Consider the following 16,345-nt stretch of genomic DNA (forward strand, 5'->3'; position numbering starts at 1 on the left):
AAAAAAAAATAAGACAGTGTCTTATCATCGGGGAAACAGGGTACATAGGGCAAGTCTTAAGAAAAACATAAGAATATCAATATTAAGAGATATTACATCAATCAAAGCTACACCTGCATTGCGACTTTGATTGTGATCTGTGATGCAGGAAACAGAAGAAAGAGCAATATACATATTTGCAGGAAATGTACTCTTAGGCTATGTTCAGACTGGGGGTGTCAACAGGCATTATCATGCGGCTTTTGGCGGTCACCTACACATTTTGATAATTTCTTACTATATACCCTATTCATTTTGTATGCGCTGCCTTGGTTGCCTCTCACAACAGAAAACTGTTTAGGGTGTTAGGAAGCAGTAATCGCAGTTTAGGGTGTTAGGAAACAGTAATCGCAGTTTAGGATGTTAGGAAGCAGTAATCGCAACATAACCTCACTGCCAGTTTGAACATGGGCCAACTGCCCCACTACTGACCCTGTTAGAAATGTAACAATACCCCCTAACCTCCAATGTGACCTCTGTTAGCTTCCTTGTGGACTCCCATTCTTCTTCCAGATTCAGGATCTTGGGCCATCTTGATTGATGTGCAGTTACAGAAGGTTGCAAGCATCCTTTCTTGCAAAATTAACCTGCCTGTTTGCACACTTTTAATTTAAAGGTTAAAGTTTCACATATTTTTAATGGATGATACTTATTTAAAAAAAACTGTCTGTTTTTAGTCTAAAAAGATATTCACAGGCCTGAAAATATAGTACCTTAGACTTATGTAAAGCTTTGTGAATTGAGCTTTAGGCTCCTATACTTGTTAAAAAAAAAATTGATTAGTGTGCCTTTGGGCCTTGTTCTAATAAACAGTGCTTATTTGTGCAGCATTTGTGTCTGAAGTATTAAAAATGAATGTCCTTATAAAACTAAATCCTTAGTAAAAATATAATAAAAATAAAATTTAATCAAATGTAATTGAATCAAAAAATGGGTAAAATGTAAAAGAAAACCTGTCATGATAGAAATGTGTACAAACTCATGGCTACTATAAAAATGTGGGTTGTCTGGTTGTTGTGACCCTGCTCAATACCTTGATCTGGAAGTATACAGACAGGAACTTTTGACCTTTCCTAGACTTGCTTTATTTGCATACCTCATTTTAACCAGTCACTCAGTAATGGTAATGGGTCAACCAGTATTTTCAGTAAGATTTTAGCAGTGGCAGCTCTGTCTTTTCCTCATGGCATCCTTATTTGAAATAATCAATTAGCTATTAACTAACAGAAACGTCCTCCCCAATACCAAGACCCTCATCATCAAATTCTTCTAATTTATGCAGATACATAGACCCTGATTTATTAAAGTTCTCCAAGCCTGGTGAGAATACACTTTCATCAGTAAAGCTGGGTGATCAGCAAACCTGGAATGGATCTGGTCCAGGATTAAAACATTTGCTAACAAAAAGCTAATGACTTTTAAATCCATTCCAGGTTTGCTGGATTACCTAGTTTCACTGATGAAAGTGGATTCTCTCCAGCCTTGGAGAACTTTAAAAAATCAAGGCCAATGACTTGTGAACGCAGGGTTGGGTGGTGTAAACATAAGGCAGTTCTGCTTTGTGCACCATTTCTACCCTAGCTGCCAAATGTCAAGCATGTACACTGCACTTACAGAAAGTAATGGTATCCGAACTTCTAACTTGGGACATACAAAAAGCTACACCATTGTGTATGAAGGTGCTATGCAAAGTTTTTTTTGAACATAGCCCAACTGCCCTACTACTGACCCTGTTAGTTCCTTCTAATATTTATAATAAACATATATCACCTCCAGCTTCACTGCAACATCAATTAACTTTGACTGCTTACATCAATTAACTAAGTAGTGGGCTGTGAACATAAGTGTTTAAAGAGCTGTGATAAAACTTGAGTAAGAGAGGGAGCTCATTTTAAAATGTCAATGGTCATTTAATTTATCATTTTAATAAAAGAGAGAGGGAGATCTACAACAATCCAAATGCAGGAGTCCAGAGAGTAACAGTCCCTGTATTAAACTGTGCCCCATAGGCAAGACTAAGACTGAAGATATTGATACAGGTTTTGAGTGGGTAGGTGAAACTTCTCTATCATCTCTTCAAAAGTAGCTAATCTATCTTCTCTATCTTATCTTGCTAAATCTCCCAACACTTTGACACCCCTTCCAGCCCAAATAACCAGTTCCAGGATAAAAACCAAACAAGTAAGAGATGGATTTCTCCATAATTGGGTATATGGTGTTAAGAATTCATTGGAACCTACGAAAAAGCACCATACTCTTTGCCAGTGTTTCTCAACTAAGGTTCCGTGGAAACCCAGGGATTCTCCAGATGTTGCTAGGGGTTTCTGGAGCCATGAGCAATTTGTGCCTCTTTAATGGCCATTGATTTTCTAAGCCAATCTGAAAGGGTGACATTCTTCCCACTAAGTCATTCTTCCTACTTACTATCAAGCTAATATACTGTGAATTGTTGATGTACTAATTATAGCAGGTTTTCCCTGAAGACCCTGAAAGGTATTTCAAGGGTTCCCCAATGTTAAAAAGGCAGATAAATGCTGCTCTATATTTTGAACTGCTATGTAAAGTTTAAAGGGAGCAGAGACAAAGGGCAAGGGATGCATATAAATCCTAAACCAGAGAACCATTTGCAGTTTACGTGCCCTATAATATTTCTAGACTATATTTCACACTAAGATAACATAATAAATGTTATTTATTACAATGTTACTGTTACTTTTTACTATTTCTGCTAAACCATACTTACTTTGTGATCCTTTTAAGAATGGCTTTACAAATATTTAGCAAATGCATAGCAGATCTTCCTTTGCACATTGCAAATGCAGAATTAACCACCTGGCCGGTAAACCCGAACTTGGTTCGAGGTAATAACACTTGCAAAAAGCGTTAAACCCGAACTTTAGTAAGGTGGTTAAACAAACGTTGTATTACAATCCGATTGTCATACACTGTATGACAATCGGATTACAATTGTAAGAATATACTCACCCCGTCCCCGCAGCTCCTCCGGATACGTCCTTCCTCTTCAGTCTTCCCCTGGCGAGTGCAGTGACGATCAAAGGGGGGTTTCCCGGTGACGTCGCTGCATGCGTCGGTGCGGGAAATTCAAATCACTTTGTATTGAACTCAATCTCAATCTTTATATAACATATATAAAATTGTATTATATAAGCTACTGTACAATTACGTAACATTATACACTTTTTTTTTTTTAAAGATTTTTTTTTTTATGTTTTTATAAAAAAAATTTTTATTAAATTTATAAAATTTTGGACATATTTCGGTGAGTTATGCGGTAATTCGTTGTAATTATTGAGTAATTCGGTGAATTATAGCCTTCAATCTAAAATAAATTTCCATGCAAAAAATTTAACACTTTTTGCATGGAAATTTGGAAAGAATTAGAATACCCGGCGTTCGCGTATGCGTCCCTCGGCGATTCCTGATGATGTCCGTGCGTGCGCCCGTCGATGGGGAAAAAAAAAATTTCATGAAAAACAGTGTACCGCTTTTGGTACAGAAATCTAGACCTCAGTGTAACGCCCAGGTGGTTAATGGCAACATATTTTGATGTTTTGGACAGTTATCAGAATGCTGATCTGAGGACATCCCAGCTTGTATGCCCTGAAAAATTGTCTATTTGCATCCAAAGGAAAGCTCTGAATTTAGAAATCCCAACATGCAAGCAGTATAAAGGTATTTAATACTGTTCAGCTATTTCATATTTATTAATATTAAATATTTATTATATATAATATTAATAAAATAATAAAATTAAATATTTATTATTTAATACTATTATTCAGCTAATATGCAGTATACAGTCTTGTTATGATATTTGTTTAATAAAGCAAACAACAATGTTCAGAGCACAATAACTTTTTCTCAAAATATATCTTTCAGTAATAATTTAATCAAATATAAGTAAACTAAAATGTTATAGATTGTTATATTACATCCTACATTGTTGTTCTTTTGTTTAGATATACTATATAATTTTTTTTTCAATCTGAAGGTTGTATTTATAAATTATTCCCCTCAATTCGACCTTAATTGGCCTAGTTTTCCTTTTGTGACAGATGGGCACATTCGATAATTGGCCACTAGGTGGCAGAACGAGCCATTGTTGTAATATGCACTGAAACCACTGAAATAACTGTTGAAAGATTAGAATTGCTGTTGGCAAGCTTTTACCCAGATTTAATAGGGGAATAATTTATAAATAATAGCCCTAAATATGTTTTCTGCTAGTACAGAACACATTCTGTTGCTCCTACTGCTTATTCAGTGTCCTTGTAACTTCCTATTTACTGAATTTAAATTTATACAATGTTATCCGCTTTCATAGCTAGCCTGGGGTGACAACTCCCTTATAGATACAATACAGTGAGTAAATATTGCCCCCCCCCCAAGGCATGAACTGTGTCAAGCTATGTTGATTATGATACCACATGATTTTGATGATCTTAGGCAAAAATGTAGTGTTTGTACAGTGGTCCACCAATGTTGCTTATTGAAGTCCTGATGGATCAATAAATGACTGATTGGGGATGACCTATGTACTTTATTATGAAAGATAACACAGATAATTACTTGTCCTGCCCCTTCCCCAAAGAACTGAACACCACTGTATGTACAGCACTCAAGCTAATATATATTATAGTTTTACCAGAAATGATTAGAAAAGATTCTTTCCATTGATTTTATTCTACCGTTTGTGTATATATAGTTTTATTGGCAGGATCCCCCAGTAGAAATAGAAGGAAAAAGACCTTTAATAAGACCTTTAATAAGACCTAAAATAGGCATTAAAACATCTCAAACCTGCACTGAAAAAATGACTGCTGGGTAGTTACATTTATAGTAAATAAAGTGATGCCCAGGGACTTTCTTTATTGTAAAGATAGGGAGTTGATGTTTTCCAAACAGCAGATTTTCTCTGTTTCATAAGGTAGTATGTACATATTATAAATAATATTAAGTAGTTGAAATGCCTATGCTAAAATGTTATTCAACTGTCCTTCTAAATCATAAAGAGTTTTTTTTTCCATTAGATATTTGCAAGAGTTTTGACCTAGGTCTGTCTGCTCTGATAGAATTCTGTCAATATCTGTCTGATAATTGATACTACTACTGCTATGTTGATCTCTTTACCTTACACATTATTTTTTCAGTGTATTGTATCTCATTTGCTTTGTTCTAGGTAATGTGAGAAAAGATTCTTGTAGCTCCAACTGCTTGGAAACTTCCAATTCTCAAATCTCAGAATACAGACATCCGCTATCTATGGGTAACAGAACTTACCTATCTAAAGGTGTAATTTGTTTAATATTCAATATTCTTCTCTGCTTACAGAAAACAATCATGCTTTGTATATTGTTTTTTTAATGAAGTACCTTTTAAATAAATTACTTGATTAGTATTCTACAGCTGTCACTGATAGACAAACAAAATTATGTCTCCTAGGCTGGCAAAAGTGTATTTGCTCCAACCAGTCATGGGTGCTTAGTCCCCCAGCAGGAGATTCACCCCTAAAGGTTTTCTGCCATAGTTCATGTAAATAGATCTAGTTATGAACACCTAATGGTAAGATCCACTCACAAATTCTAAATGCCAGTTGCATTTTAAAAATGCCTGGCACATTTTATCAACATTACTTTTCTATGTTCATATTATTTTGAGTATCATATGGAACATACTTGTTAAACACAAAGATTAATTCTTTATATACATATCTATATATTATATGTTATCTACACATATTGGACCATTATTTACCCACTCCAGGATATCCAGTACAAATTGTTTATTGAGTAACCTCGATTATCAGTGAAGTGGTGAAAGGATTCTTATTCAAGATCCTATTACCTTTCTGTAGAAAAGGTGAGGTCCAGTCCAACTTATGATCACATAAGTAGGGGATATTGGATGTTGATGATTGATGAAGATGAATACTTATTGAAAAGTTATAATAATATAGAATATTTACTTGTATTTTATTAAATTATGTTTATATAGAATGATTTTTTCTATAGCATGGGAGATATTTTAAAAGCTATGCACTGCAGACTCATTTTGTTAAATAGAACTGCTCATGAATTTATTTTTGCAAATATAAAACAACTGCATGTTTTTTGTTTCTAAGGTTTCACCCCCATGCCATCATTAAAACCATCATGGAGTAAACACAGAAACTTTTCTGCTGTGAATCAAGGTAAAATGTTGAGCCCTAGCACATTAACAAAAGACAAAGGTAAAATTATTTAGTTTTTTTTGATGCAGCCTAATCTCACCCAGGTCTCTTAATTAGATTTAATTCATGTTGTTTGAAATAATAAGGTGTATGTGGAGTCCCTATGACATTCCTCAAAAGAGAAATTATTTATTTAGCAAAGGAACATTTAGTAGCTGCAGTTTATGCTCTGAACTCTATTCTATTACCAAAATCGTCATTTGTTTCATATGTTGATACCCTGGAGCCAAAATCTCCAACTCTATCTGCAGACCAGAGAGGAGGAGAGATGAGTTGCAGCTCCATGTACGTAATTGGGTGATCGGTAGTATAGGGGCAGATGTGAAAGGAACAAAAAAAAACTGAGCTGGAAGGCATTGTTTCATCTTTGCGGCTCTCTAATAAAATAAAACTTATGACAAAATTATAAACACATTAGGTCTGATTTATTGAAGCGCTCCAAGACCGGAGAATATACACTTTCATCAGTGAACTTGGGTGATCCAGCAAACCTGGAATGGATTTATAGGTCATTTGCTATATGTTAGCAAATGTTTTCAATCCTGTTTAGCAAATGTTTTCAAATTTCAAAGGATCACCTAGGTTCACTGATGCAAGTGTATCTTCTCCAGTCTTAGAGATCTTTAATAAATTAGGCCCATTGTCCTGAATGATATACCGTATGTATCTATTATGTCACACAGAAAAGTCTATATACTTGTAACAAAATCTTTACCTGGACATACTTAGAAATACTCCACCGTGAAAGTCATAAACATGGTCATAGTCATATTTGTGTTTAATATTTTTCATCATAATTTAAAAAGATGATACGTAAGAAGGAAACCTTTTTTTAATTATTTATTTGGACCTTTGTAGACATTGTGGCTTTTTTACCCTGATAAATATCTCTTTTTAATGTCTTCCATACTTGTCATTTTTGGCCATTGTATTTTTATTAGATCAAAAAAGAAGCTTTTAAGGAAATGGCCCAATGTATCTTTGAGGCTGTTTTTTTTTTTTTGTAATCAGTTGTGTATTCCTGTTGCAATATTTTTTTGCAGCACCAGGAATTAGGAAATATTGCTGTATGTACCAAAGTTCTATTCAGTGACCATTTCAACTCTTTTTGTCAGTGCTTAGCCTTTGCCAGAAAAATAAGTTGCAAATATTTAATAATTTATGTTGATGAGGTTTTAGGTAGCCAAGTTTGAAGTTTATCTAAAACAAAAAACTTTTTTTTCAGAATCTGTGTGGGGTGTTTTTTTAAATTGTTTTATTTTAATTGCTGTATGTGTCCCAACTAGTCATTCTTTTTTTTTTGTTTGATAACTGTCAGGAATAGTGGCATCATTGAGATGGGGACACTTCTCAAATGACACATCTCCCCACTGTGGGTGAACATTTTTTCCCCATTTCCTGTTGTGTCTATAGAAAATTTAAGGAATACTCCAGAATGGGTAATTGATATCAGGAAAGAAAACAACAGAAGCGTCAAGAGACATTACAAGTAATCTACACACATCATATTAGTGCAAAGAAGATCACAGTTTGGAAGCTTTGGTAGCCAAACAAATTTGCAGCAAGTAGCAGAATGGCAGTTTTTTTGCAAGCAAGGTCATTTAAAAAAAATGACTTTAGAGGCCTGAATATTCCTCTAAACCTGCAGTCTGGGGACATGCCAGGGTCAAATAATTCTTTTTTTCTGTTATGCAGTGGTTTAGGGCTACTAGAAAACATAGAAGGCCTAGTGATGTGGGTTTTTATTTTAAACCAAAATGTGGGTTGGTGCTGGTGGGGGTGAGACCAGGGTGTTTCATTTTTCATGCATAAGATGTGTCAAAGTGCACTACTGGTAAAGGAATTATTTAGAAATGAGTGTTTGATTTAGTACCATAAACATAGAAAGTAACAAAGAATTTAGGACATATTTAGACATATTCAAATATTTGAAAGTCTGTTTTTCATTGACTTTGTTATTTTTCTAATACATTGGTTATGTTCTCTAATAAGTATGTGCAATGTAGTAATATGCATATATTGCTTTATTTTTGCAGCATTACACAAACAGAAGTCCTTTGGAGCATCTAAATCCAGAATTTCATTTTATCCACAGAACCAATTTAACCGTTCAAACCAGCTGCATCTCAGCCAGTATGATATGGTCAGACAATGCATGCCTTTAAGCAGGTAAACTGAAATGCTGGACAAATTTGGCACACATGCAACCACGATAATTGTATGAAATATTTACCATTTTCTCATTGTGTAAGGTTTGCTTCAGAGGGCTGGCAATGTTGACTTATGACTTTAAGGTGCTAAAGTTTTACAATTTTTTTTTTCCAGAGGACAATACTGCCATGAACTTTGTAGGCTGTCCCTGTATTTGTACAGCCTTTCAAGGCCCAGACTTCCATCCACAAATAGAACTCAATGGGCTCTATTTATAAATGATCCCCGTCAATTTGTCTGAAATTTGCTGAGAAGTGTTCAAATCTTATTTCAGTTCCTATTAAAACAATGACAGTGTAAACCTGGCTACACAATAGATTGTACAATATCACCACTACCTAATTAAAATGTACTCTATTGGAGGTATCCTTTTTTTTTTTTTTTTTTGTCAGTTAAATGTTCATGCTATAAAGCCGCTGAAAATTCTCAGAATACATTTACCATTGGTTTTATCTGCAGAGTCTGTTTAACTATAATATGTGTGTTTTAGATACAGCTTGCAATCTTCAGCTTCATGTCATTCACATTCTACTCCATTTACATCAAAAGTGCAAAGAAAATCCTATGCAGGTGTAAAGGAGAGCCCTCTAGATTATAATGATTTCAAGGTAACAGTATTATGACTTTTAAATCAAATGTACATGTGGCATTTTGGATTGCCAGGTAGTATTGGTTGCTTTTAATAAACTAATTAATTTTTTTGTTACCTTATTAATATCAATTTGTGCCATTGTGTATGTAAAATATTTTTTTTTTGCAAAGATTAAAACTAATTTCAGATTTCTGAGTGACTATGGCTGTCTGCCAAAGGCTTACCTGCAACTCCTAAATTTGTGCAGGCAGTTTCAGATTCAGTAGATTGCGGCTGTGGTTTGCCGAGCACAACATGTTGCTTCTGCCTGCTCTTGAATGGCCAGCCACTCCCATTTTCTTAAATATAACGTCTTCAGTTGCAGTTAAACTGCAGTTGACAGAACAACCACATGTTAAACTGCATAAACAGGGACAGCTGGGAAAGGCTAACAGCAATGCTTTTTAAATGCAAGTTTGAAAGGGGTCTAACCCCCTAAGCTAATTATAAATTCTATGGAGCACCACTAAGCAGAGAAAGGATAGCAAGGCTGAAAACCCCTCTTTTCAAGCTGTGTGTAAATTGAGCTTCACAAATTCAGGTAAAACAGTTAACGTAATCCTGAAGTCAGTCTTGCTGTGTTGCAGTAAGCATTTAAAGTACTTACTGACATATGACTGTGTCTGCGCCCTATTAGCTGCGTATGTGCACTGCTGCTTCTGCTTTCAAGAACTGACATGAAATTTGATGATGCCATTACTGGTAATACTAAAGTTTTCCTTTCTTTAGAGTAAGCTGCACCTGAGGTGCAACATTTCAGCTACTAAATATCAGGGTGCTGTGGTATGCAATTTGATATGTGATTATTCTGGCCTTGTCCTATCATGCAAGAGGCAGGAAGTCCATTGTCATATTAGGCAGCACTTTACAAAGTCCATTGTCGTATCGCCATGTCAGCGCTATATAAATACTGTGTATTATCATTGATAAATTCTTTTAACAACACATGGAGACACCAGCTTATAAGTGAAGCATTAAAATGTTTATATCACTAGAAATACTTAAAAATGTTCTTTACATTTTACTATATTGTAATATTTAATCATCTCTGTAAATGCAAAAACTAAACATATAGCTTATGTTTTCTGATGTTCTTTACACAGATTTTAAATTCCGTTTTGGATCAAGCTTTTAAAACTGCCAAGAACATGCAAAAAACCACGGAGAAAATAATTCAAAAACTGTCGTCTGATTTGGTTAATAGTACCCTCCATTACAGTTCCTCCGCTGACTAATATACAGAGCTTTGATGCCCATGGTTCATTTACGCTCATCCAGGCACCATCTACTTCATTCATCATGCCACCTGGATTCTCAATAAACACTATTTCTATGTCTAGATGAACTACAAAATCAATAAAAAGAATATAAAAGAAATGGGAAGTAGTATTTGTATTAAATCTCCTGTATGTATTTGGGTGAGACGTCATTCCAAAAAAAATACTCACAGCTGCCTATTTATGCCTCATACAAATTCCTAAATTTCTGGGTGTGCCATCATACCACTTTAGACTTCAGAAAGAAAAGTCAGTGTCTCCTCTTGTGCCTCTCTAAACCTTTCATCCACCTGGAGGCCACATATCACTCAAAGGGCCAGTAATTACATTTTAGAGGTAGGAGTGGATAGCATTCTCCTTCTTCAAGTCACTCTTAAAGCGGAAGTTCACTAAAAAAAACTCACATTACCTTCGGCAGATCTGTCAATCCCTCCAGATACTACATGGATCAGTTCCACGTCATCCTGTAATCCACCTTTGCCCCGGCGTAAAGGAAGTGCTGGGCGCTGCCATTTTCATTCCTCTTCTTCTGCTTACGTCGCCCAATCTCGAACTGCCCAGGAGCGACATTGGGTGACGTAACCACTGTAAATGGGGGAGAAAAAAAGTGCCAATATCACTGCGCATGCATGAGATCAACAGTTTTTTTTCCCCCATTGAAGAATAAAAACTCCTTCTGCACATTGCCATGGCGATGAAGACAAAAGGGAGGGGCTTTACCCTTTTATGTAATTTAAAAATCCTGGTGATAGGTCCCCTTTAGTAGAGCTCTCAGGATTTAGGAATCAAAGTGTGAAGGAATTTAAGGAACCTAAACATAATTAAAGAGCCAGAATAAAGGGATGGAGATCACGCCATGTCTTCACATCCCTAATACTCATGTCCTGTGCAAAGTGTTGTTTGAGTCACAAACTTTTAAATACTGTATACATAATCGGATGACCTATTTACTCCATGTCACTGGCTTCAATAAATACAATGCACAGTGCTTATTGTAATTTTACAAAATGGACACTGGGAGGCAAAACAAACAATAAAATCCAAGCAATCTCCAGGGAGATGCACAGCACAATGCAGGATTTCTGCATTGTGTTATACATCTCATTACAGATACCAGCAAGCGGAGCAAACATTTGTTTACATTGTGTTTGTGTTGTGTACCGTATGTGTGATTTTACTATGTGTGCTGTGAGTGATTCAGGGAACACTCTCAGCATGATTGGCTGACAGTCATGTTGGGAGAATGCTCCCAGCATAACTTTGTCAGCCAATCATGCTGAGAGTGGGAGGACGCCGGGAGCAAGATACAGGAGACACAGTCACTCTGGCTGCGCTGGAGACAGGAGAAAAGGCAGAGGGGGGACGGGACAGCAGCTGGGAAGGATACATTTTGATACATTTGGACCATAAGACGCAGGGACTTTTTCCCCCCACTTCTGGGGGGAAAAAGTGCGTCTTATGGTCCGAAAAATACGGTAGTTGGTCCAGAGGAAGGCAAAAAAATGCAATACAATGGTACAATTTGCTTCAACAGGGGAAGACATTCCTTTCTGATCCCATGAGGCAATCGGATGTTCCCTGGATCAAAGGTCTCTGCTATCTATACTTTAACCCCCTTAGCGTTCTAATTCTGTTCGTATTTTCACGCAAAAAGAGTTACATTTTTTTGCAAGGAAACTTATGTTGTAGGCCTATAATTCTTAGACATAACTCAAAGAAATATGTCCAATATTTAATGAACAATAAGTTTAATAATAAACCTTAAATAAAAAAAACAAGGGTGCATAAAAATACTAAAACCTGTAATATAACTGTAGAGTAGCATGTATAATATATATAATATAATTATATATACATATATTATATAAAGATTTCTTTGTATTCGACTCAATACAGCTATTTTGTATTGAAGATTGAAGGAAGAAGACGTGTCCTGAGAACCTGCAGGGACGAGCAGGACAAGGGGGGACGCCAAAGGAAGAAGGTATTTAAAAAGAATTTTTTTTTTGTTTTTGGCGACCCCAAGTGTGGTGCGGGATTACCACCTTTTGCAAGTAAAATCCACCCCAAGTCACACTTGGGAATACTGCTGGGGGGGGGGGGGTTAAAGCCTTAATACCCAAGTTATATTCTGTGATTTCCTGCAAAAGCTGTGTATGGCCATGGTGTTTATGTTGCTGAAAAGGATCCTTCATAATAGTTTCCAATAACAGCGTCCAGTGACTGCAGAAAAAATGAGTGCTACACATAGCACTTTTTAGTTCTGTGGAAGGGGTGAGGAGAGGAATGCTTGCATGCCTACTGAGTCTACCTCCATATGATATGACAGCTTGCACCCCCACTCAGACTTTAGGGGGCCAACCTCTGTACACAGGCTAGATTTGTGCACAAACATACATCTTGGACAACAATTATCTAGCTTGTGTACATAGCTTTACTAACTCCAGTGTTTCTGTAGAAGGAGCCATTGCGGTTACATCACTGGAAAAATGGCATTCAGTCTGGCTTTTAGGAAAGTACAAGGACATTGTTGGCTTTTCTGGCCAGATCAACAACTATTTTTTTTTTTTAGACAGAAATATTTAGACATTTCCCCATTTAGTTTATCTCTATAGAAACATGTGCAATGTGAATGAATGAACTGAAAGCTGGACATACAATGCTATATAGTTACATAGAAACGATGAACACAACAAATGTAACGTTTGCCTGTCACCTTCATCCAAAGCCATTTTAGTGATTTCCGGTGATTTCTTTCTTCACATCTACATCTTTACACCTCCACATCACAACTGTGTTCACCTAGCAACTAAAGAGGATCTAAAAACACAAACAAGACAAATCACTCCAAGCTATAGTATTGGCTTTCGGCTGAACATAAAATAGGGACGTTAAACTTCCTTCTTTATTGTTCAACGGATAAAAGCCAAAGATGAGGTTTCAGATGTACCATAAAGGTTCTCATATTGTTTAGGGGATCCAGGAGATATGCAACACACAAACAGCACAGTTTAGTTTATTAAATAGATGAGGGAAAAACTGGGACGTTTCTAGATTTTCTATATGCAACTACTAACCCTGATGCATTCTATTGGACTTAATCTCTTACCATGCCATAACATTATAACTAAAGATGACAAAAGCAAATTAGGGTGTGAGACCCAAAATCTTAGATAACCAAGCCAATAGGAACAAAAAGCCACATCCCAAGAAAATATGGAAAAATGTTTTTGAAGAACAAAGAAGTAAAAAAAAAAAGAGGGACTTTCAAGGGCTTACTTGAAAATAAAATCACATAAGAACATTTTAGTTCAACAATTTAAAACACGGTGTTACAATAAACAAATATCAAGCATCAAGATAGTTATGGTTGATAGATCTCAATATCGTCAATAATTTTTTTAATGCAATCAATCATCCCTCAAAGGGCATTTGGCTAGAATCTGGATACATGCTTTAGCAGTCTGTGTCAGGAACAGTCACTTCTTTCCACTGCCTCCTTGGCTGCAATCTGAATATACACCCCTACCGTTTGCATACATACTATGTTTGGAACATACTCTGCACCACTCTGTATTCTTTCCAGCAATCCCCTAGTGGGAATTGGTACTTTTATTTATCCTGCACAATCTCCATAGGGCTTCAGAATAATTTAAATTGCAAGTACACAACTAGGTGACAGAAACCTAGGACTTTTCTTTTTTCTTACAACATCTACAGAAACACAGATTATCAGTCAAATGTAAACGATCTATCTTATAATTGATATTTTTCAATACCTAAACTGTAAAGTCATTACTGCACACCCGAGAAAGCCAAAACTGGCCAAACGCGTCTGGTAATAAGGACTACAATGGTTTATTTAAAGACGCTAGTTGATAATGTTTAGTATATGTAATTCCAACCCCATGATTCTACAATGGGGTTGGAGAAATGCACACAAATTGTTATTTAATTATGTATGAACGATTGTATTAATACATAATTGTTTTTTAAAAAAAAAAAAAAAAAACAGCCTGAAAACCCCAGCTGTTTCTTTCCCTTTTTAATTTTACATAAAAATACCTAGGGGGAGGCTACTACATATTCCTTTATAAAAGTACAGGGATACGGAGAGAAATTTTCTCCTATCACTTAATGACAAATTAGTTTGAGGCAAGTTGGCTTCCAGTGAACACTAATAAACTAAAACTCTTGGCTTTCTTGCACCTAACAAGGTCTTCATTGCTTTATTGTAGAAACCCAGGTAATCAGCCTTTACCTCCCGGTACCAATAGTGGGTCAAAGTTTTGCTGAGCATGGCACCTGATACACGAGTATAGACTGCAGAGATATTTAGACAGGCTCTTGAAAGCTAGGAGACCACAACAGAGGGAATCAGGGACATCACAAATAGATAATTGCCATGACCTACTCCCCACACAGCCTCTTTAAAGAAATTAAGAATCAGAGGCACCAGTGGAAAAGGTGTATACCATCTTAAACCCCCATGTAGCTAAAAAGGCTATTCACCCCACCACTAAGGAAAAATAATGCTTTTCGAAGAAGGCTCCCAGTTTTTGTGTTTGCTCTCAAGTATTGACAACCCAAAGGTCTGCCCAAACCTGTTGAAAGAGAGGCAAGCTCATTTCCAAATGCATGGACTGCGTGTGTGCTTCCAAATGTTTTTTTGCCATTTCGGCTTCATCTGGTTAAACTGCTAAGAGCATTGGCTATGAAAAGACTACTTGTCTATTTTGGTGAAACTGCCCATTTTACGGCCACGATGCCCAGACCTAGCTGTACAAAAGCCCCCAGAGTCCCCAGCATTTCACCCATAGCTGCTCCAGTTTCTTATCCTGGTAACTGTCCACCACATCAGCATCAACGGCGTTACCCTGGCAACTTTAGAGGTCGTGTTGGAAAACTCCTTGATCCAGACCTTACATGGGACCCATATTGAGTGAGGAGTAAAACACACTGCAATAGTCTAGGAAGCCTCAAATTTATTGAATTATGGTCCTATAGGGTTAGACATGGGACGCAGCCTACACATTCATGGGCTGCCATACAGGGTCAGGGAAGTTCAACCCTTACTGTATTGTTGAGAGGTGACCATGCTTCTGGTTTGATCTCATGTTGCAGATTGTTTAAAGAAAAAACAATTATATATATATAATATATATATTTATTTGTAGGCATGAGAAAAGGGCACAAAAGTCAATTTGTCCATGCTGACCCTGTCTAGTGCTGCAAATAACAGGCACATGAGCATCAGAGCTTGACCATCTGGCAATTGGACAAGGTAGCCTGGTCTGATGAATCATATTCTTTTGGATCAAATGGATATCAGAGTGCATTACTTCACTAGCTGGATGTACGATGGAAAGAAGGAAAACTAGAGGAGGAAGGTAAATCTAACCTGCAATTCCAATTTTTAAAAACACAAAGTCTAAAGTAGCCCAATCCACCTCAATATCTGTACTTAGGATTCAGCTTTTGAGACCTGCAACCTCCAGTCCTTGCTGATATAAGGTGCAATATGACACATTTTAAACAATAACTAATACCTAGTGGCTTGAATATTTTGTTAATTAAAGTATACATTCAGTCTGCAGAAAGCATAAACCCCACCTGACACACAGTTTTGCCAAGTAATGCCTCAAAGCATCAAGTTATTTAATGGTTTAACTTGTCATTAGTACTACGTCAATTTATGCTGAAGACTCAGTGCAGTCTGTCCTACAAGTCTGATTTTCTTGGTTTCTGATAATTCTGGATTAGTTGTGTAAGATATCTGGCACCCAAAACCCTCTTTTCTTTAGCAACAGAGACCTGTTAAGCAACCGGAAGGAAAAAACAAAGCCTTCAAGGCTGACAAGACACCTTAATTTGGTGTTCACTTAAACTTGTACAAGAATATGGAACAATTAATAAATCGACAAATATCCGCCTGGA

General features: G+C 36.4%; 1 protein-coding gene across 4 annotated transcripts in view; it reads left to right on the top strand.

Annotated features, from left to right (window-relative positions):
• LOC140336226 (uncharacterized) overlaps positions 1–10,502 on the top strand; it is a 17,320-nt gene extending 6,818 nt beyond the window's left edge. The window contains exons 6-11 of one of the 4 annotated variants that reach the window (XM_072419220.1): positions 3,620–3,732; positions 5,240–5,350; positions 6,182–6,289; positions 8,326–8,458; positions 8,991–9,108; positions 10,235–10,502. In XM_072419220.1, coding sequence (XP_072275321.1) covers positions 3,620–3,732; positions 5,240–5,350; positions 6,182–6,289; positions 8,326–8,458; positions 8,991–9,108; positions 10,235–10,366 — 715 coding nt within the window. In that variant the 3' untranslated portion in view covers positions 10,367–10,502. The remainder of the gene's footprint in view (positions 1–3,619; positions 3,733–5,239; positions 5,351–6,181; positions 6,290–8,325; positions 8,459–8,990; positions 9,109–10,234) is intronic. The other 3 variants (XM_072419222.1, XM_072419221.1, XM_072419223.1) reach the window with 3 other exon arrangements.
• Positions 10,503–16,345: the final 5,843 nt, after the last annotated feature.

Source organism: Pyxicephalus adspersus, chromosome 8 (genome assembly GCF_032062135.1).
Source record: "Pyxicephalus adspersus chromosome 8, UCB_Pads_2.0, whole genome shotgun sequence".
Lineage (NCBI taxonomy): Eukaryota > Metazoa > Chordata > Amphibia > Anura > Pyxicephalidae > Pyxicephalus > Pyxicephalus adspersus.